This window comes from Geotrypetes seraphini, chromosome 6 (assembly GCF_902459505.1).
Source record: "Geotrypetes seraphini chromosome 6, aGeoSer1.1, whole genome shotgun sequence".
Lineage (NCBI taxonomy): Eukaryota > Metazoa > Chordata > Amphibia > Gymnophiona > Dermophiidae > Geotrypetes > Geotrypetes seraphini.
This window is the reverse complement of record NC_047089.1, coordinates 233,885,085-233,910,723: the sequence shown is the minus strand read 5'-3', so window position 1 is coordinate 233,910,723 and position 25,639 is coordinate 233,885,085. Positions and strand designations below refer to the sequence as shown.

The 25,639-nt window shown below is 41.5% G+C and overlaps 1 protein-coding gene across 3 annotated transcripts in view; it reads right to left on the bottom strand.

The window, feature by feature from the left end:
* TTC3 (tetratricopeptide repeat domain 3) overlaps nt 1–25,639 on the bottom strand; it is a 280,528-nt gene that overhangs the window by 185,055 nt on the left and 69,834 nt on the right. For all 3 annotated transcript variants that reach the window (XM_033948613.1, XM_033948616.1, XM_033948614.1), the window contains exon 16: nt 6,090–6,144. In XM_033948613.1, the coding sequence (XP_033804504.1) occupies nt 6,090–6,144 (55 nt within the window). The remainder of the gene's footprint in view (nt 1–6,089; nt 6,145–25,639) is intronic.

Below are 25,639 nucleotides of genomic sequence, written 5' to 3'. Positions count from 1 at the left end.
AGAACCATCAGCTCAGTTGTGATGTGTGTATACTGTATGTACTTGTATTGCAAGACATTGCTTGTATATCAAGTTAAAATTTAATCAAATGTTTTGCTTGTCTTACAAAACACTTGCAAACCAAGTTACTTGCAGTCCAAGGTTTTACTGTATTGTCGAAAATATCTGTCTTTCTGAGGGAAAAATAATTCTTCAAAAAAAGAAAGAAAAATTATGCTGGCAACTGACAAAAAGAAGCCACTAGCCCTAAACAAACCAGAAGGAAAAAAAGACCTCAGTTAAGGCTTCATGGGGCTTAAAAAACCCCAAACAAACTCCACTTATCAGCTGTACCGCAGCATGAACTTCAAAGATATGGAAAAATTACTGTGGAGAAAAAAAGCCCTCAATTAAGGCTACATGGATCTTTGAAAAACTCCACTTATCAGCTGTGCCGTACTACAGCACAAACTCCAAAAGTATGCACAAAAATATGCAGAGCAAAAACGTTCAATAGCGTAGACGTTTACAGAGCACAAACTTTCATTTCACATCACTGTCCCATAAACTCTCACGGTACTGCAATTATTTGAAGATTCTGAAGTTTTGAAAGTCACTGATGACTACTTTAAAGCACACAAAGTGTAACGTTCATAGCACTTAGCTGTACTCCCAGATCCAGCGTCATTCTCAACAAATACTTTCAACCGCTGCTAGCACTAAATGCCCAAAAGGGAATCTTCGTTTCGCCGGTCAGGGCTGCGTCAGGGGTCCAAAACAGTTCAACAGCACTACATCGCACTACAAAGTACTGTCTCCAGCACAGCTTCAGAAATGGCGCCGAAGTACCTCAGCATGTCAAAAGCTTGTGGTCGCTTCCACAATCAGCTCCTGGTTTAGTCTTTGCCGTCTCTGCAGTCAAATGACACCCTCACAGCCAAAGACAACATCTGCAGCCTAGGAGTGATTCTTGATTCAAACTTGTCGCTCTCAGACCATGTATCAAAATTAATGTCTTTCATCCTTCTATTACCTCCGCCAACTAAAGTGCATCCGCCCCTATTTTTCAGAAAGCGATTTTGCCCAGCTACTATATACGTTTGTATTATCCCGCCTAGATTACTGTAACGCTCTACTAGTGGGCTTACCAGCAAGAACACTCTCTCGTCTTCAAGGGGTGAAAAACGCTGCAATCCAACTCCTAAAAAACCTAGGCTTCGGCGACCATGTCACCCCTGCACTAATTTCCATGCACTGGCTGCCTATCCAAAAACGATGCGCTTTTAAAGCCTTGGTGTTAGCCTTCAAGACTTTCCAAAAGATGACACCAAACTACATAGCATCAAAACTACAAATTTATGTCCCCAACCGATCACTGAGATCCCAAACAGAAAAATGGCTGATCCTGCCACCTGGCCGTTCACTCAAGTCTGAAACAGCCAGAAGACGCTCTTATTCTCATTACTTTCCTAAATTATGGCATACCATCCCCCCATCCATTAGATCTCTAGACAGTCTTTGGAACTTCAGGAAAGCCGTGAAAACCTTCATTTTTACAAACCCAGCTCCTTAACGACCCGCATCCACATCCCTGATGGACGGACCGCAAAAACACCACCAAATACACCAATCGGAATCTCAATAAAACTCACTTGCCACCGCAAATATAACCATAATTAGTACCACATTCTCAAACAATCAACGATGCACCCATCTGCTAAGAAAAACTCTTATCTCCATGTCCACTAAGAGCTCCTTTTACTAAGGTGTGCTAGCATTTTTAGCGCACGCAGGAAATTACCGCACGCTACGCTTCTAGAACGTTATAACGCCAGCTCAATGCTGGCGTTAAGGTCTAGCGCGCGTGACAATGTAGCTATTCTGCGCGTTAAAGCCCTAGTGCACCTTAGTAAAAGGAGCCCTAAGTCTATATTTTAAAAATCTAAACCCCTTTGTCTATACTGTAAATGCTGTAAACTCTGTATTTCTCACTAAAGCATGTCCTACCCATACTATGAATGTACTCTTGTAACCTGTTCTGGGATCCTTTGGGAGGACGGGCTAAATAAATGACGAAATAAATAAAACTGCAGATTTCCATCTCTGTCCTATGCAGATGTAGTCAATTTGATTTCAATGCATGCCATTTGGAGACGTTTGTGGTGTTGGAAATGCGTATTCATAATTGCCAGTTGGTTTGTTTTGTAAAACTGTACTAAGTTACCACCAGCTTCATTTCTTTCTCCTCGTGTCGAGCTTTACGAATGTAGAGATGATGCGCTATACAAACCTAAGGTTTAGATTAGATTAGATTCCGTGCTTTCCAACCACTGCATCTTCAGATGTACTTCTTACTTTTGCATTGAAGTCCCCCATAATGATCATATCATCTTGTTTCGGCGTTTGATCTATTACATTTTGAAGTTGTTCATAGAACAATTCTACATCCTCATCTTCTGCGTGCGTCATTGGAGCATATACTTGTATCAAGGCGACATTGATCGGCTTTCTCTACAAACGGACTGACATGACTATCACTGATAACATAGTACTTTAGTACCATCTTTGAAAGCTTATTATTGAGGATGAATGCCACACCATTTTTCCTGTGTGTGTCATGACCAGAGTAGCAGATCCAATGCTCGCTTGATTGAAAATGGCCCTGTCTATTTGAGCTCACTGATCCCTATCAAATCAATTGTTTTCCATTTGATCTTTAAGCATTTCCAGTTTTCCTTGATTCATGCTTCGTACGTTCCATGTTATGTTGAGAATATCTTTACAGCTTCTGATCTCCCTTTTCTGTCCAGCATCAAGATGTCCTGGCTGCTTTGATCCATCAGCTTCATAAACACTGGGCATACTCTGGGATACTGTCAACTCTTCCCTAGTAGTAAAGAGAGTGCCTTCTGACCTAGGGGACCATCTTACAGCACCATACGTCGATTCTTTATGTCTTATTATCATCAAGTTTCTTGGCAGAATAGATTTCTGGGCCTTTCTTCTGTATAGTATAAATTCAATGATGTCGCATCACGCGCAATCCTCCGCCTCCAACACTACCCATCTGCTGCTGCGCAGATGGGTGGTACATCATTAGTCTGAAATTTCTGCTGAAACCTGCCCACCTTGGGAGGCCCTGCTGGTAAAGGATTTCAATCTCCTGGGCTCTTTTGTAAACAAAGAAGCAATTAACAGGGAGGAAATACTCCTCAGAATAGCACTTGGTTGCTCTTCAATGAAGACGCTCGACAAAGTATTCAAAGGCAAGGAGGTAACACTCCAAACAAAGATCAGACCTGTCCACACATTTATTTTCTCAGTGGTCAGTTACAGATACGAAAGCTGGACACTACGAAAACAAGACAAAGACTAACTCATTTGAGCTTTGGTGCTGGAGAAGGATTTTAGGCGTGCCGTGGACTGCCAGAAGAACCAACAAATCGATTCTGGAAGAGATCAAACCCGCTATGTTACAATTGTCTTATTTTGGTCGCACCATCAGAAAAGAGATCACTGGAGGAGGACATCATGTTTGGGAAGATGGAAGGAACGAGGCGAAGAGGGCAATCTGCAATCAGATGGCTGGACACATTGAAAACAACCATGGGGATGACGCTAGAGGACCTTTCCGGACTAGCACAACACCGATGCTAGGACTTGAGCACGAGTCGATGGCACCTAACAACAACAATTCAGACAATGACTTTTGTGCTAAAGTTGTAAAAGAGTTTTCTTCTGATAACTCTCCCATTCAGATAATTGTTTTAAAACTAGGCCATCTATTCCAGAGTCAACTCAAATGTTTCAGCGGGTTATTTAAGCAATCTGCATGCTTTATGTGGATCTGATCAGTATCTGGACAGTGCTGTCAGATATTTTTCTTGGTTTTCCCACATATTGCCTTGATTTCAATAGTTCCATTTCTTAATGCTTGTGAAAGCTGAACTTGCTAGCTGGAAGCATTTTGGAAAAAAAAAAATTAAGCTGTCTCCTGCTTTGTAAAAGGAAATGAATTATCTTCTTTTTCAAACACTCAAGACAGCTGCTTAGAGAAGCACACGGTTGTTGAAAGTAGCAGAACAATCAAAAGTGTCAGAATATTTGTTCAACTGTGGAATTATTTTCACCCGAGGCCTAGCAAGTAACACAAATTTTGGGCTTTAACTCCTTAAAAAAAAAAAATAGTACTAATGAACAAACTGGAAGGCTATCCAACTTTTGCACTTATTTCCTTATTTTGAATTGGAAGAACACTGTAAATAAACTGTAATTATGCATTAAAATATACAGAAAGATATCATGTTTAAGTTTGTACCATTTGAAGGGGTCTCAAAGTCCCTCCTTGAGGACAGCAATCCAGTCAGGTTTTCAGGATTTCCCCAATGAATATGCATGAGATCTATGTGCATGCACTGCTTTCAATGCATATTCATTGGGGAAATCCTGAAAACCTGACTGGATTGCAGCCCTCAAGGAGGAACTTTGAGATCTCTGATTTAGAGGGTGTGTCAGCTGCTCATTTATGATGCCTTTTACAAAGCCACGAGAGCGACACTGCAGTGGTAAATGCACCGAAACCTATTCTATTCCTTTGGGCTTTGGCGCATTTACCATGGCAGCACTGCTACCGTAGCTTTGTAAAAGGGGCCCTTAGATTGCTATATAACTAATTTGGGATAGAAAACATCAAATCATAAGTTTCATAAGCTATATGTACACAACCTTACATATGAAGCATGAACAACGGGATCCTTGGAGAGAAGATTGTCAAATAAGACATGCCAGTATAAAATAGAGCTCTTCATGTTTATTGTACAGAGCTATAAAACGCCTCTCCCCCCATCCCCTTTTTACAAAACCATAGTGCAGTTTTTAGCACCAGACACGGCAGTAACACCTCTGACGCGCATAGGAATTCTATGAGTGTTGGAGTTGTTACTGTCATGGCCAGCACTAAAAACTGCGCTAAGGTTTTGTAAAAGGGGTGTAAATATTTAGACACAAAAAAGATGACAGGAATAGTCAAAGCGGGTAAGTAGATAGACTGAGGAATGTAGCTACTGTTGTTTCTATAATCTACATGAAGCAACAGGGTGGCATAGGGCTTTCACAGTCAAGCTGAACCGGATGCTAATGTTGCCTTCAATTCTTCTATAGGTAGATTAGGGAAAAGTCTTTCAGATCTTTTAGGATGACTTTAAAGGAAATTCTAGCTGTGTAGGAAAATGAGGGGCAAAATGAAAAACCTCTGTTCTTATGTTTATAATCTTTATCAGCAATCCCAAATCAATGTACTGCCTACAACAGTGCATCCCATGTTAGTTATGCAGCAACTCCATCCCACCTTGGCAAGACAGGTTTTCAGGATAGCCACAATTAAATACACGAGAGAGGTCTATATACAGTGCAGAAGTGCATGCAAATCTCATACATATTCATCAAGAATAACTTGTGAATCTAATTGGATAGGGAGACTTTAGGACCATGGTTCTCAAACGTGTTCAAGGTGACTATTGGCGCCAGTCGGATTTATAGGACATCCTTAATGAATATGCATGATATAAGATAAGCAAACCAGTCTCATGCATATTCATAAGGGAAATCCTAAAAACCCAACTCCTGGTGACCCCTCCCCCCCCAAGGACAAGTTTGAGAACCACTATTCTAGGACAGGCTTGGAAAACATTGGCCTACAACAGTGTTTCCCAAGTCAATCCTGGAGTAACTCCTTGCCAGTCGGGTTTTCAGGATATCCACAATGAATATGCATGAAAAGATCTGCATACAGTGGAGGCAGTGCAGGCAAACAAATCTCATGCATATTATGGATATCCTGAAAACCTGACTGGCAAGGGGCGACTCCAGGACTGACTTGGGAAACACTGGCCTACAACACTAAATAAAGTAAAAGAATATTCCAAGGCTTCATGATTTAAGTTGTGTTTCTCACACACCTCTTACCTCTCCGACATATATGGCAGAATTTTAACTTGGTCCACACCTCAGAGCTTTGACTAGAGGTTATTCGGGTGGATTGTTAACCTATTCTCAATTCCACTCTAACAAGCCAGCTCAGCAACGGTAGAAGAGATTTTAAAAAATGTTACCTGGTATGACCTCTGAAGGGCTGGCTTTAGTTTCTGGATTGGAGTCAGACAATTTCTAATAATGAAAGACAACAATCTCATGACGACGACAGTCACATGATACACATTCTGTACAGTAATGCCAAGCTGCCACCAGCAAATCCCTTGCTATATGAGCCAACCCCTTATCCTCCTAATTCTGAAGGAACACCTAACTTGGCATGGTTTTCTGAATAGCCATGATGAACATATTTCGTTTCATTTTGTTTACTGGTTATACAAACTAAAATGACGTCAATTATACATTAAAAAAAACCATCAGAATAAAAAGTGATCCACTATTCACTTATATATCTTAAGATTCCCTAATTGCTATTCATTCCTAAATCAATTAACCACTCCATCTTCCTTAGAAAAGTCAGACTGCCCCTGAAAATCACCCTCATTTCCTACATACAGTAACACTCAAAATGCCTCACATTATTATCCCCCCCATAACCATATACATACCAATTCAAGAAAAGTCACTTACTTACCTGTTCCACACACCCCCCCCCCCCCCCGGTCAATATAACCCATTCACAACCAAATTTAAAAGCTTTTTCAAGACACTTTCTAGGGTCCCTAACCTGCTTCTAAAGGCCTGGAGAAAGTCAGATTATCTGTCTTAAGACAGGCAAAATTGTCAACTTAAACAGTCAGCATGGCTGGCTGGCTGGCTGACTTTAAATGAAGGCAAATTAAATTGTTATATGAAGAGAGCAGAAAGGCTGTTTCTGATTGAGGAAGAGGAGGCAGGGCTGTCTGTCTGACTGGTTTGAAGATAGCAGATTAGTTGGGAGAATGCTGGCTGGAGAGAATAGGTTGCTTTGTGCATTTACTAGGGTTGAACAATTAACATATTAACAGGATAAACATGTTAATTGTTTAACTCTTGCTTAAAAAAACTAATGTGGGTCTTGGGGGAGGGGGGCAGGTTGAGCAGGGCAGCTCCTGGGGGCCCCTATGGACAGGAAGTCCTTCCCTTCTTCTCCCCACACCAGTCCAAAAGCCCCCCCCACCTTACCTTTAAAAATTTAAGGACATCCCCAGCATGGCAGTGGATCTCAAGTGCTGCCTGGGCCTCCTCCATGACTCAGCTTTCCGTTTCCGGTTCAGTGGGGCGTGATCAAGGAAAAATGCTGAAAAGGCTCAGGCAGTGCTTGAGAACCACTGCTGCGCCAAGGATGCCCTTAAAATTTAAAAAGGTGATGCAGGGGTGGGGGGGAGAAGAAGGAAAGGACTTCCCACCTGCAGGGACCCCAGAATCTCTGCTCAACTCCCTTTAAACAGAAACGTGAGACAGGAGGAGGGATGGGGAAGAAGGGAGAGAGAATGGGAGAGAAGGTGGACCTGGGGATGGTGGGGAAGGAGAGATAAAGGGAGAGATGGTGGACCTGGAAGTGGTGAGGAGGGAGAGAGAAATTGAGCGATGGTAGGCCAAGAAGTGTTGGGGAGGGAAGGAGGAGGAAGAAGAAGGAAGAAGAGAGATGCTGGATGGGTGCTGTGAGCACAGTGAAGCAGCACCTGAGTCAAGAAATGAGAAAATTAGAAATAAAATCTCCATATAAAAGGTAAGATAAATGATATTTTAGTAATTGAAAATGTAAATTCTAAGTATTTACATCTGCTATCTCTATACTGCACTGTACAAGGGGTGATTTTAATTGCGATTCATCATGTGATTAAAATTTTTAATTGATGTTGAGTCCTAGGGCTCCTTTTACTAAGCTGCACTAGCATTTTTAGCTCACACTAACGCCTCCATAGAGCTGGCGTTAGTATTTTCCGCGTAGCGCAGGGGTTAGCGCGCGTTAATCTTCAACGCACGCTAAAAACACTAGTGCATCTTAGTAAAAGGAGCCCCTAGTCTTTACCAGTTTATTACCAGTCACACAGTCACCCCTTAAAAGCAAGAGTGATGAGTGTGTTGGCGGAGAGGGTGAAGAGAGAGCGTGGGGTAACAAACTGAGTGGTGTAATTTAATGAAAATACTGGATTGTACTGAAACTCTGGATAATAATTAGCAAAAATATTGTTGAAATCTTGACAAATAAACTTGCAGAATTCTGCCTGGATTAGCTCAACCCTAACACAGACCAAAGAGCATAAATAGAAAGGATTTCATCTTGAGAACAAAAAGAATAAGAAGAGATATTAGGGGTAAGGAGTGTAGACAAATAAAGCAACACTCTGAAGTAGAGAGTTGCACGAGGACAGAAATCCCACCCATCCCCGCCAGGATCCTCTCCGTCCCCACCCGTTCCCACCAGGATCCTCTCCGTCCCCACCCATCCCCGCAAGGAATTGCCTCCATCCCCGCCCGTCCCCATAAAAAGCAGCAATTACTTCTGACAGGATCATCAATTCCACAGTTTCTTTTGTGTTTGCGCTGCTGTTTTCCTTGTGGACCTTTTTTTGTTTTCTGTTCAGGTAATTAACTTATAACCCCCCTCTTTTACTAAGGCTGACGTGTCCATTATATTATACGGACGAACCCTGCTTCCAAAGCCTTCCATCCCTGTGGGAGTCCCGTGGGTTAGGGGGGAGTCCCGTGGGCTAGGGGGGAGTCCCATGGGTTAGGGGGGATTCCCGCGGGACCTGCGGGATTCCCGCGATCCCTATTCCCGTGCAGACCTCTACTCTGCAGTAAAAGGCCCTGTGAGCTAGGAGAGTCTTGGAAGCAAAATTCCCCTCTCCTCCCAACCCTACCTCCCTAAGAAGCCAATGATTATCCAGCAACAAGGGTGTGCCATGACCAAACTTGAAAGATTTAGATAAAATTATAACGGGCTACATTCTGGATGATTTAGACTTCAGGTCCTTGATCCCTCAAACAGATGTCAAGTGACCAATGAATGAACCAGAGAAAGCTGAGCCAAGATGTATGGCAGTATTTCAGGGAACATATCTGTCACAAGGTGTGAAAAGGGGTCGTAACTGTGGCAGACGCCCCCTGTGCTTCAAATGTCAATTGAAAGTCTATAATGATACCCAGGTGTTTGAACGAACCCAACAGTGTAACAGGAGAGCCCAGGAGGTAAGACCAAAGGATAGGAGGGTATTCCTTTGATCCATGCAGCCAGCATTTTGAAGGGTTATATTTAAGACAATTGTATGCAAGTGAAGAAGCAATAAGCTATTTGATCATAGGACCAAAGATAATGGGGATTTATGCATAATAGAATCTACTCATATCCAGATTTTGGACCAGACTAGCAAGAGATGTTAAAAAAGCAAAGGATGAAAATTGATTCCTGGGGCACCCCGGTGGTTAGAAAAGCAAACTGAATAAAAAAAGGAAAGGGATTGAGACTTGTATACCACCTTTTTGTAGTTTTACAACCACACAAAGCAGTTTACATACAGGTACTTCAAGTATCGGTGGGCTCACAATCTATCTGAGGCACCCAGATGAGTCAACATTATGTGGAAAGATCAACTATTTAGGAAGGAAACATGGTCTCCCATCCCAAGCTCACCAAGGCAGATAACAGGACATGATGGTTGAGTATGCTAAAAGCACAGGAGTGATCCAAAGACAACCAATGATATAGATTTTGCTAAGCAACAGACTCAGAGCGATTCCAGAGATAAGGCCTAGACTAAATCTGGCAAGGGTGAAGACACCTGATCTGATATCAAGAACTGCTGTATTCCAGAATAGTAGCCCTGCTACAGAAAAAGCCCCAGACTGTATGCAAATGTTTCATGTGCATATTACAGCTATCCTGAAAACTACACTGAAGGGCAGTGTCTCTCAAACCTTTTTCGTTCTGCCACACTAAATGGAGCAAATAGTTTTCATAGCACATTATAACTGAAACTATAAAATTGCAAAACCAACAAAAAAATCAAATTTGAGAGTTATTTAAAGTTCTTTAAACTATGGGAATTGCCCTGCGCACTAGACGCTAATGCCAGCATTGAGCTGGCGTTAGTTCTAGCTGCGTAGTGCGGGTTTAACGCACGCTAAAATTCTGCTTGCGCTAAAAACGCTATCACAGCTTAGTAAAAGGAGCCCTATGTATGGGTAATTGGGGTAATTGTAATAGTGAAACTAAAGTAGATAGAATAGAATTGCTAATCAATGAGATGATGTGCTTGTTTTTGGGTGCAAATTAACTCAAAATGCAGCTCGATTGTCGACAAGCAAAGAAGCATTTAATCATCCACTATCTGCAGTCTTCCCGGGTTTTTTTTCGATTTAATTTTGGTCAGAGCTGAAAATCTAAATTTGCAAAGATAATATCCAAAACAGTAACAAAGCCTCGATTACTTTGTCGCTCAAATTAGGATAACTACTGTATAAAAAAATAAAAATAAAATTACTTGCTGTTAGTTTTCAAGGACCAATCATATCAAAGAACGATGCTTGTCATTCTGTGTGCGGTTGTATCCTTATGCACACACACACTCATAACACTGGCAGACTCTTGCGTACATGATGTATGTCACAACTACTCAATTGGAGAGATATCTAATAGTCCTCTGTGATAAGTGAATACCAGTAATTTAACTTCTTTAATCACAGCTCTAAAATTTGTTAAAAATATTATAAATATTAATTGTGAATAGCTCAGACCCTTTAACCCGTGAATTAGTGTCGACACCAAACCGAGGTTAATCAGGGGACCATCATCGCTTTCACTGTCCCCTTCACCATCCGAAAATAGTTTCAAAATCAAAAAAACTAAATGAAGTAAAGAATAAAAAATGTATAACTTATCTGAACAGGATGGTTTGATAGCTGTTACTCAACCTCAGCGGTGTTAAAGTGACTAGTGCCTGTGCGTTTTCAAACAAACATATTCTTTATTGCACCATTGCCGTTATCCCTTGAAACTCGAGTCGGGGGGACAGGGATAATGGCAATGGTGCAATAAAGAATATGTTTGTTTGAAAACGCACAGGCACTAGTCACTTTAATACCGCTGAGGTTGAGTAACAGCTATCAAACCATCCTGTTCAGATAAGTTATACATTTTTTATTCTTTACTTCATTTAGTTTTTTTGATTTTGAAACTATTTTCAGATGGTGAAGGGGACAGTGAAAGCGATGATGGTCCCCTGATTAACCTCGGTTTGGTGTCAACACTAATTCACGGGTTAAAGGGTCTGAGCTATTCACAATTAATATTTATAATATTTTTAACAAATTTTAGAGCTGTGATTAAAGAAGTTAAATTACATGATGTATGTGTCATCTATTCTACTTATGAAGGTAATTTTTAAAAATCAACTGCATCGATGAAACAAACTTTATATTTTTTATTGTATAGAGTTTATTGGACACCGGTGAGATTACACAAAGTAAATAATGCAAAATCAAATAAATGCTGGCACTGTAATCTAGAGGCAGGAACTCTAGATCACCTTTTATTTCAATGCTCTTTAATATTAATTTTGGGAAATCCATATGGAGCACGATAAACCTTATTCTTGAAGTTCTCATTCCATTAAAATACGAAATAATTATGTTTGGAACTTCTGTAATGAATAAGAACCCTTTAAAAAAAAAAAAAAGCATAAGGACAAACTCCTTTTGATAATGACGGGTGTGGCTCTACAAATGATAACTAGAAACTGGAAGCAATGTGATAGGTTAAATTTTCCATTTTGGTGGGAAACGCTATGTACGTACTATAGATTTGAAAAAAATTCTAGCAGAACATAAGGGTGTTACCCGGAAATTTAAGAAATCTGGGGTCCATTAGATGATTTTGTAACACATGTTCAAGGTAACTGAAGTTGTCATAAATTAATATATTTTACAAGATCTGATATTACAAGCTAAATACACTTCCAGTAAAGGGAGGGAGGGATTATAAGATAGAGGGTTTATTCTAATATATATTTGTTATATATAAGTGCTTTTATGAGATTAGTTTATTGTATGTGATTGCACTGTCTGTATGTTTTTCAGAATAAATAAATAAAATCAGTAAAAAATAAAGTAAAATTCTAGAATTTCTCATGGCACATCCGGAATCTCTTCAGGGCAAGACCACTGTGCTATGGGACACAGTTTGAGAGACACTGCTATAGGGAGTTAAGCTGGGGAACAACCAAATTCGATATTCCATCACTTGGTATTCACAGACAGAACAACAGCAGGAGAGCAGCAGTAATGTCAGTGGAGCCCAGCCATTCATATATCTCTGCACTCCTCAGGAGAAGATTAGAACAAGAAAAGATTAGGTACAAAAAGAGACACACTAATGGTACATTTTCATTATAAGGATATTGATATAATTAAAACCAATAACCAATCTGAGGGCAAGAATCAACAGTAACAAAATTGGGGGGGGGGGGGGTTTGTTTATTTTTTAACATTACCCGACGGCAGAAGGCATGTCAATTTACTATAATTACCTCCTTCAGTCAAGTAGTACAGGTTACCAAGATTTTTAGGGGGGATATAAACATGTAGAAACTATTCTCTTAGGAGTGTATGTGTGGAAGTTATCAGTTTGATTCCTCTCAGAATATCTCCTCTTCTCAAAAATACCTTTTTTGCTGAAAAATTTAAGGAATAAAAATATTGGGAGTTTAGTAATTTTTTTTTAACCTCTATTAGGATGGATAAAGGGGTGTGTGTCTTTCAAATAAAGTTGTTTTCGTGGCTTGCTATATAGCATCTTCTCTTCATATGTGCACGTGGCTTGCTATATAGCATCTTCTCTTCATATGTGCACTGGTTGCAGGTTGATGCTATGGGGGGAGGGGGGAAGTCCCCTTGATGTTTGAATTTCTTTATTACATTTTTTTATTCCGCTCTATCAATTTGTTTCTAAGCAGAGTAGAAATAAATATACTTATTTCAAAGATATAAGACATTTTTATCCATTTAAATACAATCTCCCCTTCACTAAAATAGTAACATAATTTCTGGGTTCTGCAATCTACTCAGTCACTACTATAACAGACTTAAAATCACATTTCAGCAATTGAACGCTTCTTTAAATAAGAATGTTTTTAATAAAAAATTTTTGCTATCTTGTGTAATCCTGATCTGTTCAGGAAGTAGACTCCATAATTGAGGTCCTCTCACACAGAAAACAGAATTCTTGAATTCTTCCAAATGGAAAGAAGGAACATCCAAAATGTTAGAACTAGATGATCACAATGTCCTTACAGGTTGATGCAAATACAATGCTGCTGCCACCGTGTTTCCCCAAAAATAAGCCCTAGCATGATTTTTGTGGTAGGTCTTAATATAAGCAATACCCCCCGAAATAAGCCATAGTCGCCAGCAGCAGCACTTCCCCCCACAACGCACCCCCCCTCTCCGCCCACCCTTCCATCTGAACCGCGACCACTAGACCAATATACCTGATAACAAACGGCAGCATCAGCAGCACAGGCTGCATCGCAGCCTCCTCATGCCCGGGCGTTCCTCTGCCGCGTTGCTGATGACATCATCAGTGATGCGGCAGAGGAACGCCCGGGCATGAGAAGGCCGCGATGCAGCCTGTGCTACCGACGCTACTGTTTGTTACCAGGTATTTCAGTCTCACGGTCAGGGTTCGGATGGAAGGGTAAGTAAAGGGGGGGAGGGGGGTGGTGGGGGATGGGAGGGATAGAAAGATGCTACACGGGGGGATGGGAGGAAGGGAGGGATAGAAGCTTTAAGGGTTCTGCTGCACAAGGGATGGGAAGGATAGAAAGATACTGCACAAGGGGATGGGTGAGAGGGGAGAAAAGATGCTGCACAAGGGGATGGGTGAGAGGGGAGGAAAGATGCTGCACATGTGGGGGAGAGAAAGGAAATAGGAAGAATTGGGGTGGAGGAGAGGAAGGGAGAGATGATCATTGTACATGAAAAAAAAATAAGACCTACCCGAAAATAAGACCTAGTGCCTTTTTTGGGCCCAAAATTAATATTTTCAGGGAAAGACGGTAGTTTGGGAGACATCTTTCCAAAAATAGCCTTAAATACCAGTATCTTATAACGAATGCGAAATTCCATCAGTAACCAAAGCAAGAGAGACAAAGGGCTCCTTTTACTAAAGTGCGCTAGCGTTTTTAGCGCATGCAGAAGATTAGTGCGCCTTTGTAAAAGGAGCCCTAAAGCAGGTGTAATGTGTTCATATTTAGATGTACCACTTATTACTCTAACAGTAACATCTTGAGCAGTTTGTAAAGGTTTCAGATATTTCTTTGAAATTCAAATTAATAGCAAATTACATCAATCAAAACTGAATTTGTTCGGTTATGGTCACTTGTATTTCTCCAATTGCTATGAATCTTTAAAAAAAAAAAAAAAAAAATGCAGAAAAGCATAAAATACAAACTGTACCAAAAAAGTTTTCATAAAATTATTCTCATTCTTATTTTACTTAAATATTGCCTCAGTGGTTCCAATGAACCCTGGAACAATCATGCAATTAAACAGACAAATTCTGCTAAAATGCTCTTTGGTCAGTAATGAAGTCTGGTGGCTAAGTCAGCTTTATAAATGCCATGGGACTTGAGCCACACTGCTTTTGGTACACACTGCGGTAAGAAGCCATAACCAATGAGCATAAAGACAGCAATTATGGTGGACAATATATTCTAACGTCAACTAGTCAATTACGTTACAAGCAAAAAGGGACTCTACCACTGACTTCAGACATTATAAATGCTCTTCCTCTTATTTGCTATTTTTAACCTGCAGCAAAATCCCTAAATATGCACATTTAACATGATTCATAGGGTAACCACCACAATGTTTTCTAATCCTAACTAAACAGCTTGTGAAAACTGAGTACAATTTTAGCTGAAAAATATGTTTGCTCTGTTGTGATTTTTTCAGTTGCAAGTCATAAGGTACAATAGCAGCCTGCAATACCGACTGCTCAGACATCACTTACTGATTGCATCAGCTCCAGAATGCAGCTCAACCAGTTCTACAGTGCTTTAGCTTCCATAAAAGCAAGCAATAAGACTAGGCGGATCTGCCACGGTCTCTTCAAGAGAGACGGATGCTGGAAAGCTAAACTAAACTTTAGGTTTGTATACCGCATCATCTCTACATTCGCAAAGCTCGAGACGGTTAACAGGAGTTAGGGTAGAAAGGAACTCCAGAGGAGGGAAGGTTGAAGAGGAAATTTAGAGGACTAGAATAATCAGAGAGGGAGGAAGAGTTACATTTTTGAGAATAACCAGGTTTTCAGATGTTTACGGAAGAGTTGGAGGAAGCTCAGATTCCTAAGAGGGGAGGTAAGGTTGTTCCAGAGCTCAGTGATTCTAAAAGGGAGGGAGGAATCTATTTTTATATTTTCTATTTACTGAGAACATGACATAAATGTAAAGGTTTTATTTTTCTAAGTGAGTTCAACTATATGCACTATATGGGGTTCGCCCCTTGTTTTTCATGTCTCTTAGCATATTTTGTGACTAAATATGAAGATATATGTTACATTCTAAGAAATTTGAATATTGCATAGGGGAGTGATTTTTTTTTTTTGTCATTTTCAAATACCTTTCTTTAATCACTCCCAGTGAGTTCTGACCAAGAATCTTTGGTTTCCCCAGTATTGTTTTGACTGAATAACAGTGACTCTTCTGTGGCACATCTGTTCTGATCTGACAGCATACTACGTAGTTGGGGAAACGCTGCTGTTTTGAAATAATAAGAACTTCTAGCATCTTTTTGCGCAAGCTGAACCACTGTCCGGCTTTTGTTTTGCCCATTAGTTTCACTTTGTTGCTCTCTCTGGCGCTTTCCTTGTCCAATCCACCATCCTTTCCAGACTGGACTATTGCAACTCTATCTACCTAATCCTAACAAAGAAAAACCTTCAAAGACTCCAGCGGATTCAGAATGCCGCTGCTAGGCTTATCTTCACAAAAAGCAAATTCGACCAAGTCTCACCGCTTTTGTCCAAGCTCCACTGGCTTCCGATAATCTCCAGAGTCCACTTCAAATGTGCCTGCCTTACTTTCAAGATCCTACACGGCATCCTCCCCCCCTTTATTCCTCTTTTTTGGAATTCCTCTAACCCCAATTCCACCAGATCCACCCAAAAACTGAAACTCTCCTTTCCCTCCCTTGTAGGAAAACTAGGATATTAATTGATACATGGAAAATATTGCGTTATGTCAGTAATTTAACACCTAACCCAATACAAAAATCAACAAATCAATCTATATGGCTTAACTCCAAGATTCAAATTGGCGGATTTAAAGCCGTCTGGAAGCATTGGATTATTGGAGGTATACGGGTTTTAGACGATGTTATTTTAAATGGTAAACTGCTTGAGTTTTCACAGTTGCAGCAAAAATATGGTCTTAATAAAACACAAAGTTTTAAGTGGTTGCAACTGAAGCAGGCTATTCAGGAGGGGTTCCCTGAATAGAAGAATCTTAATAATCAATATAGCCTGGAATTCTTATGCTTTCAGGTGGACTTCTTGGGACACCAAGCCGCACAGTGGTATAAATTGATAACAGGATTTATAAATAAAAAACCAAAGACTGGCCTTAGAGACATTTGGAGCATTGAGATTAAGCATCAAATTTCTGCATCTCAATGGCCACCAATTTGGTCTTGGAGGATGAGGTGTAGTGTCTGCATCTATGAGACAAACTTGGTTTTTTTTGTTGCATAGAGCATTTTGGACCCCAGTTCGATTACAAAAGTTAGACAGCTCTAAGTCTAATAGATGCTGGCATTGTAAACTTGAAGTAGGGACTCTAGATCATTTATTATTCTATTGTCCCTTTATCATGGCCTTTTGGAAATCAATTTGGTCCCAAATTAATTGTTTATTAGAGAATCATGTAGCATATGATACGATTCTATTTGGTACATCAATGAGAACAAGGAGTCAGATTTCATCAAACAACAATAAACTTTTATTGATTATGACAGGGGTCGCCATTCAAAATATCACAAGTAATTGGAAAAACTGCAGTAGATTAAATTATACCTTCTGGTGGAATTCGTTATTTCACATTTATAAAATGGAAAGCATAATTGCTATTCAAAAAGGGTATTATAATAAATTTAAAAAGATCTGGGGGCCATTGACAACTTACTGTAATAAGTATATACCATTTTCTATTGAAAGTATATTTGCAAATGGGAGGAGGAGGGTGAATTAAAGTTTACTGAAGGTTTAATCAATAGAAAAGAATATTTATATTTATATATTTTTGATTAAATGCGTAAGGAAAGGGTGGGTGGGAAGGGAATAAATTTATTTATTTGATGTTATACTAGAAAGAAATTCAAGTGATGTATTTAATTTTAAATGTTTTATTATTTGTACACTTGTAAGATTAAAAAATGAATAAAGAATATACAAAAAAAAGAAAAATATATACTTTCTTTGCTTTGGAGTGCAGTGAAAGCAGCCTGCATTTCTGAAGAAGCTGTTTAAATTCTTTTGAGTCTTGCATATCGATTCCCCGAAGCAGGAATGAAAAATGGGCCACGTCGGAACCTTCAGTAAAGATAAGGTTTTTTTTCTATCATTTTTCAGCCATTAATCATTTAGACTGCTTATGCAGCGAAGAAAGTATATATTTTTCTAAGTGAGTCCAACTATGTGCAATGATTGGGTAGTGAGGCTTTTTTCTTGGGGTTCGCCCCTTGTTTTAGCCTTCATGTCTCTGAGCATATTTTGTAACTAAATATGAAGATATATCTTACATTCTAAGAAGTTTGAATATTGCATAGAAGAGTGATTTTTTTGTTATTTTCAAATCTGTTATTCAGTGCCAGAATAGCACTTTATAACAAAGAGACACCATATGTGACTTAAACTTGTGGCCATGCATGCCTCTCCTTCCTAGCTACTGTGTTTCCCTGAAAATAAGACCTAACCCGAAAATACACCCTAGTTTGATTTTCAGGGTAGGTCTTAATATAAGCCCTAGTTGAAGCGCTGGATTTGCAGGCAGCAGCATTTACCCCCGCTCCCCCCTCCACCCGCCGCCCCTTCCATCTCTCCCTCCCCTTGCCGACAGCGAGACCGACATACCATTACCTTCTTCCAAACGGTAGCATCGCAGCAGCAGCATCTAAACGCGTTGCTTCGTGCTTCCTCCCGCCGGGGCATTTCTGTGTCGCATCACTGATAATATCATCAGCAACGCCCTGACGATAGAAGGCCCGAAGCAGCCCGTTTAGATTGTTGCCGCGACGCTGCCGTTTGGAAGAAGGTAATGATATGTCGGTCTCGCGGTCAGCGTGGGGAGAGAGAGATGGAAGGGGAGGGAGAACTGGAAGGCTCGGCAGGGGTTCAGCTATGCAGCGGGTGGGGGGGGGGGGGAGATAGAAAGATACTGTGGGTTTGTGATTGGGCATTGTTTCCCCGAAAATAAGACCTAGTGGGTTTATTGGGCCCAAAATTAATATAAGACAGTGTCTTATTTTCGGGGAAACACAGTATTCACATGCACCTGGAGTGTGATCATTAAGGAGCAGCATGCAAAACTTGAATAGCCAGGTAAAGCTTTGCACAGCGCACAAACCTATATAGCATCACCTCCTCTCTCCTTCCATGAGCCCCCTCCTTCAAGTCTTTCCAGCCTGTCTTGGACCCAAAGCAGAATTAGACAGAGCATGCACCAAATACCAGAGACAACTCACTGAGTGCAGACAGCAGTAGCAGCGAAAGAGCTCTCGACAGCCACAGGAGGTAATTAAGGTGACTGAGTTAGCTGCCCACACCACACAGACCACATCAAGGCAACTGGCTGGAATGAAGCAAAGAGCAAAAAGAAGAGCAGAAGAGACCTCCAGGTGAGACTCCTCCATGCACATGGCCAAATTCTAGCAAAAGCTAAAGAAAATATTACTTATAAATAAGCCACAGGTATAGATAATCTACAAATTTAAACTAGAAGTTATCCTCCTGTGTCAATACCAAAGGAAAACTTTAAAGATAACTGTAAAGGTGTATTGTCATTTTAATATGAAAAACGTGCATCAGAGGAGGGGGGAAGGGAATAAGAGGGACTATGGGAAATTCCGGGAATGTTTTTAATGTTAAACTAGTAATGATCCTTTGTAAATAGGTGTACAGTATGTGCACGCGTATGTATGTGTAACCCAATCTGGTGTGTGGGAGATCAGCCAGAGCCTCCTGCCATACCCCCAAAAATAAGCCATAGTTGCCAGCGGCAGCACTTCCCCCACAACGCACCCTAACTCCCCGCCCACCCTTCCATCCGAACCCTGACCGTGAGATCAAAATACCTGGTAAAAAACAGCAGCGTTGGTAGCACAGGCTGCATCGCGGCCTTCTCACGCCTGGGCGTTCCTCTGCCGCGTTGCTGATGACATCATCAGTGATGCGGCAGAGGAACGCCTGGCCGTGAGAAGGCGCGATGCAGCCTGTGCTACCGACGCTGCTGTTTGTTACCAGGTATTTCGGTCTCACGGTCGAGGTTCAGATGGAAGGGAGATCAAAGGGTAAGCGAAGGGGGGGAACAGAAGCTTCAAGGGTTCTGCTGCACAAGGGATGAGAGGAAGGGATAGAAAGATACTGCACAGGGGATGGGTGAGAGGGGAAGAAAGATGCTGCACATGTGGGGGAGAGGAAGGGAGAGATGATCATTGTACATGAAAAAAAATAAATAAGTAAGACCTACCCGAAAATAAGACCTAGTGCCTTTTTTGGGCCCCAAATTAATATTTCCAGGGAAAGACGGTAGTTTGGGAGACATCTTACCAAAAATAGCCTTAAATACAAATTTCTTATAACGAATGCGAAATTCCACCAGTAATCAAAGCAAGAGAGACTAAGGGCTCCTTTTACTAAGGTGCGCTAGCGTTTTTAGCGCACGCACAAGATTAGTACATCATTTAATTTCAGAAGTTTCTGAAAATTGCTCCATTGTGAGAGTTCCTACCCAATCCTTCCTTCCTTTTTTTTTTTTTTTTAACTTTAAGAGCTGTATGCCTTCCAGTGCTTCTCTAAGTCTCTTTCTGGTCACATGTTCCCTCTCCATGTCTACACTACCTGCTCCATAGAAGCTGGTGTGCCACACAACACTTTACGTCTGCGTGTCTTGGGCATGAAAAGGTTGAGAAACTTATCCATATCTAGGCCTGGGATGGGATGCAACACATCTATAGGTAGGAAATTTTATGAAATCACATGATGATGCAAGGTGTTAACCATGGTAGTACATTTCTCCCTCCGGATTCGCGGGGGATAGGGGCTGAGCCGGACCACGAATGGTGAAATACCGCGAATATCTTCTGGTCCGGCTCTGACCCAACCCCGCCTTCCTCCTGCCTTCACCCCCCCCACCGGCATCCCGGCCTTACCTGGTGGTCTAGCGGGCTTTCAGGGCAGAAACGATCTTCCTACGCTCCTGCCCCGTGCAGATCGCCAATAGGAAATGGCTGCCGTGAGTTCCCGTAGTCTCTCGAGACTACGACGGGAACTCCCCACAGCCATTTCCTATTGGCGATCTACATGGGGCAGGAGCGTAGCAAGATCGCTCCTGTCCCGAAAGCCCGCTAGACTACCAGGTAAAGCCGGGACGCCAGGGGGAAGGCTAAACTATGGGGGGTTTTTCCCCTTTTTTTCCCCCTCCCCCCAAAATCACGAATATGTGAAATCGCGGTTGCCGAAACCGCGAATGGGGAGGGGGAAGTGTAGTGGAAAAATTAGAACATCTCAACTACATATGGCTAATATGCACTGGAAACTAGTCCCCCTCTGTCAAAATCTGGATTCAGCTGATATTAATGCAGCTGTTTAATTAGAAACTGACTTTAATCATCGAACTGAGGACTCCTTTTACGAAGGTGTGCTAGCGTTTTTAGCGCACGCACTAGATTAGCGCGCTATAGCACGTGCTAGCCGAAAAACTGCTGACTGCTTAAAAGGAGGTGGTAGCAGCTAGTGTGCGCCAAAATTGCTGGTGCACCTTTGTAAAAGGAGCCCTTGAGTGAGATTTTTTTTATTTTATTATACAACTTATTGATTTTGATATATGATTATGAGAAATATATTATTCCTGGTGGAATTCTGCACAAAAATTTTTTTTTTTTTAATTTCAAAATTTTGTGCACAAAATTAGCAAATTCTGCAAAATTCTGTACATTTGTCACAATTTAAATAATAGTTTTGCTAATTATTCCCCTCCTTTACTAAGGTTTTAGCACCGGCGGTAACTGTTCCGATGCTCATAGGAATTCTCCGCTCTTTTGTGATCCTTGTGACATCATAGTAAATCCACACTTTTTTCCCCATGAAATAATGTTTGAGAGTTACGAAAGTATAGTCTTACAATGGCATTAGCATCTTGTTCAAAAACAAAAGAAACCAATAAAGTAGCTCTCTATATCTGAAGACAATGTGGATTCCAGTAACTCAGTAACATTTAGGGGTTCCACTATATTTAAACCTTCCTCTTCTGGAGAGGCACCTGACTGTTTCTTAGTAGGCAAATTGTATACGATTTATAGGTGGCATAAGCTCAGAGGAAAATTTCAATATTTCAACCAAATATTTTTTAAACATTTCTAAAAGGTGTCACTGCAAGAGATTTTACAAAATTCAATAAGCGTAAATTTAATCACTTATTATAATTTTCTAATTGTTCAACCTTTCTATATAGAAGCATTTTTTCTTTCAACATCCCATCAGTTCGCTGTACAGCGAAAGATTAGAGAAACTGGGCCTCTTCTCCCTCAAACAGTGGAGATTGAAAGGGGACATGATCAAAACATTCAAGGTACTGAAGGGCTTAGTAATAGTAATAATTTATTATTTATATACTGCCAAAGCCAAAGTAGTTCGAGGTGGTTTATAGTAAAGAAGAGCTGGACATTCAGCGAAAAAAAAACAATGAAGTCTTTGAGTACATGAATATTTGTACAGAGTAAGGTTACATTGTAGGGGCAGGTTTACAATAAGAAGTGGGTCGAGGCGGTTTACAGTAAGAAGGGCTGGTCATACAGCGTGGGGTAAGCAGTAAAGACTTTAGGAATTCTTGGTCACAAATCGGTTGAACAGGTTGGTTTTAACTAGTTTTCTGAAGTTGAGGTAGGATGAGGAGTGCTTGATGATGCTGCTTAGCCAGTCGTTCTTCAGACTTGCTTGGAAGGCAACCGTTCTGTCAAGGTATCTTTTGTATCGGCAGGTTTTTAATGTAGGGTGGCTAAACATACGTATTCTGTGTGTAGGCCTGGTGGAGCAGTCTAGTTTAAAGTGGGAGACCAGGTATAGAGGGGCCAAACCGAGAATGGATTTGAAACAGAGGCAGGCGAATTTGAACAATACTCTTGCCTCCAGGAGCAGCCAGTGGAGTTTTTGGTAGTAGGGGGTTATGTGATCCCATTTCTTTATGCCGAAAATCAGTCGCACAGCTGAGTTTTGTATGATTCGGAGTCTTTGAATGGTTTTCTTGAGAGACCCCAGGTAAATGATATTGCAATAGTCGAGTAGGTTTAAAATGGAGGATTGCACCAGTAAGCGGAATGATGTTGTGTCAAAGTACTTTCTAATGGTTCTTAGTTTCCAAAGTGTCGAGAAGCCTTTTTGGATCAGTAGCTCCGAGTGCATATTTAGAGTGAGGTAGCGGTCCAGTGTCACTCCCAGGATTTTTATGGTATCGACAATGGGGAAGTTCTGACCGTTCAAGGTTATTATAGTATCTTTGATTTTGTCATTTGGGCTTGCCAGGAAGAATTTGTTTTTTTCAGGGTTGAGTTTCAGTTTGAACTCTGTCATCCATGTTTTGATTTGTTTTAGAATTAGTGCTAGATGATTCTTCGTCTCAGGAGTCAGGCTTGTTAGGGGCAGGACTATGATGATGTCATCGGCGTAGATGTAAAATTTGATTTTTCATTTTTCCAGTAGATTTGCCAATGGGGCTAGATAAATGTTGAACAGAGTGGGGGATAGGGGGGAACCCTGTGGTACTCCACATGGGTTTACCCAGCTGGAGGATTGGATATTGTCGCTATAGACTCGGTATGATCGTTTGGTCAAGAAGCCATGGAACCATTTTAGTACATTGCCTGAGATGTACTTATCCAAGGATAAGAACAGGTTGTTCACCCTCTCCAAGGTAGGGAGAACGAGAGGGCACTCTCTAAAATTGAAAGGGGATAGATTCCATACGAACGTAAGGAAGTTCTTCTTCACCCAGAGAGTGGTGGAAAACTGGAACGCTCTTCTGGAGTCTGTCATAGGGGAAAACATCCTCCAGGAATTCAAGACAAAGTTAGACAAGTTCCTGCTGAACAAGAACGTGCGTTGGTAGGGCTAGTCTCAGTTAGGGCACTGGTCTTTGACCAGAGGGCCGCCGTGTGAGTGGACTGCCGGGCACGATGGACCACTGGTCTGACCCAGCAGCAGCAATTCTTATGTTCTTATCCACTTTGTCATTGACTTTCTTAATTTCTGAAGTGAACTCTTCCTTAGTATTAGTCAAAGATTTCCCCAAACCGTCAACGGTACTCACAAGATTAACCAGCTCCTGGGAAGATCTAGCAACTGTTGAGTTCAGTCTCTCAAGAGCCTCCCATATACTCTCGAGAGTCACCACAGAAGGTTTTTCTAAAAATGAACGAATATCAGAAATAGATCTCGCATTAAGCAATTCTGTAATTGGGTTAACCGAAACAGCTGGACAGATTTTGAGTCACATCCCTCAGGCTCTGTATCAGAGGCCTAAACACAGGCTAAAAAGTTGATCACAAGAACGATTCAGTATACCAAGGCAAAACACTAATTTGGCAACAACACTACGAGCTAGATTCACTAAGCCCACCGATCAAGTCCCGACCACTTAGCGACCCTTTTACGACCCAGACCCGATTCACTAACCTGCCTCCCGATCCGCGCATGCAAATGAGGGGGAATGGTATGCAAATATAGGCATGCAGCGATTCACAGTGAGAGATTCACGGTGAGAGATTAGAGAAACTGGGCCTCTTCTCCCTTGAAAAAAGGAGACAGAGGGGACATGATAGAAATATTCAAGATAATGAAGGGAATAGACTTAGTAGATAAAGACAGGTTGTTCACCCTCTCCAAGGTAGGGAGAACGAGAGGGAACTCTCTAAAGTTAAAAGGGGATAGATTCCGTACAAACATAAGGAAGTTCTTCTTCACCCGAGAGTGGTGGAAAACTGGAACGCTCTTCTGGAGGCTGTTATAGGGAAAACACCCTCCAGGGATTCAAGACAAAGTTAGACAAGTTCCTGCTGAACTAGAACATACGCAGGTAAGGCTAGTCTCAGTTAGGGTGCTAATCTTTGACCTAAGGGACGCCACGGGAGCAGACTGCTGGGCACGATGGACCACTGGTCTGACCCAGCAGTGGCAATTCTTATGTTCTTATGGGCTGGCCGATCCCAAAACAAGTGACTGCTGAGGACCAGTCGCACATGTCCCTGCCGACTCTCCTGCTCCATTGCTGCTCTGAAATCCCTGCCAACTTCCAGCCCTGCTCTCTGCCCCGACTCTCCTGCCCCGATCTTCCAGCCCTGCTCTCTGCCCAGATTTTCTACCCTTCACTGCAGCTCAAGACCATGTTTTAACCCGCTTTAAACACACGGGTTAAAAACACAGGCTCACGAGTAAAAAGTAAAAAAACAACACAAACATCAAACATATGCGCAGACCATCTACAGGCAAAGTAGATGGTCTGCACATGCATCTGGATCGCTTGAGAGCGATCTATGTAGTCAGTGGGAGGCGTTCCTCCGACCACCCCCATTTGAATACAGGCCCGTTGTGAATTAGTCAGCCTGCGTCAGATCGGACACGGAGCAAAGTGAATTACACAGGTTAGTGAATCTAGGCCTATGTGCTTTGCAAGGCAGCTAGGAGAGTGGGGAGGGGAGGGAAGGAAGGAAGGAAGGAAGGAAGGAAGAACTTAAAACAGCTCATACGCATTATAATGTCAGTCTCTGAACAACAGCTACTTTTAACAGATGCCACCGTGTCTGGACACTTGTTTTTTTCTAAGTACACCGCTTGCTAGGCTTTACCTATTCCTACTCTCCCCCACCCCCCTTCCCCATCACAACACTTACATTCCTAAAGCACTTTAAAATTAAATCGAAATGCAGCAGAGCAGTCAAAGGAGCCAAAAAACTCTAATCTCTGGTCCCTCCTCCAAGCTCTCTAGTTGCTGATGCTACATTGAACAAAACATTAGCCAGGCCACGACTCGTGGGTCCACCCTATTTCTGCTGCCTATGTTACGGCCTCCAGATACTATTTAAAGGCACAGTGACCTGTTGGAATGCATGAACATCAATTACAGACAGCACCAAATAAAATGTATTAGTTGAACAGAAGAAGGTAAACCACAAAGGACAAGAGTAGCTGGCTATGAGGAACGCTACTCCAAACACATTTTTCCCAGGTACTTTTTTCCTTTTAATGTTAAAAAAAAAAACCAAAAAACAAAACACTCCTCACCCCCCCTCCAAAAAAAACCAAAAACCACCCCAAACAAAGCCTTGTATAGGCCAGGGAAACACATTTGAAAATGCCTCCCTCCTCCAACTCACTGCCAAAGACCCTTTAATTTGATCCCATGTGTGGGACAGTGACATC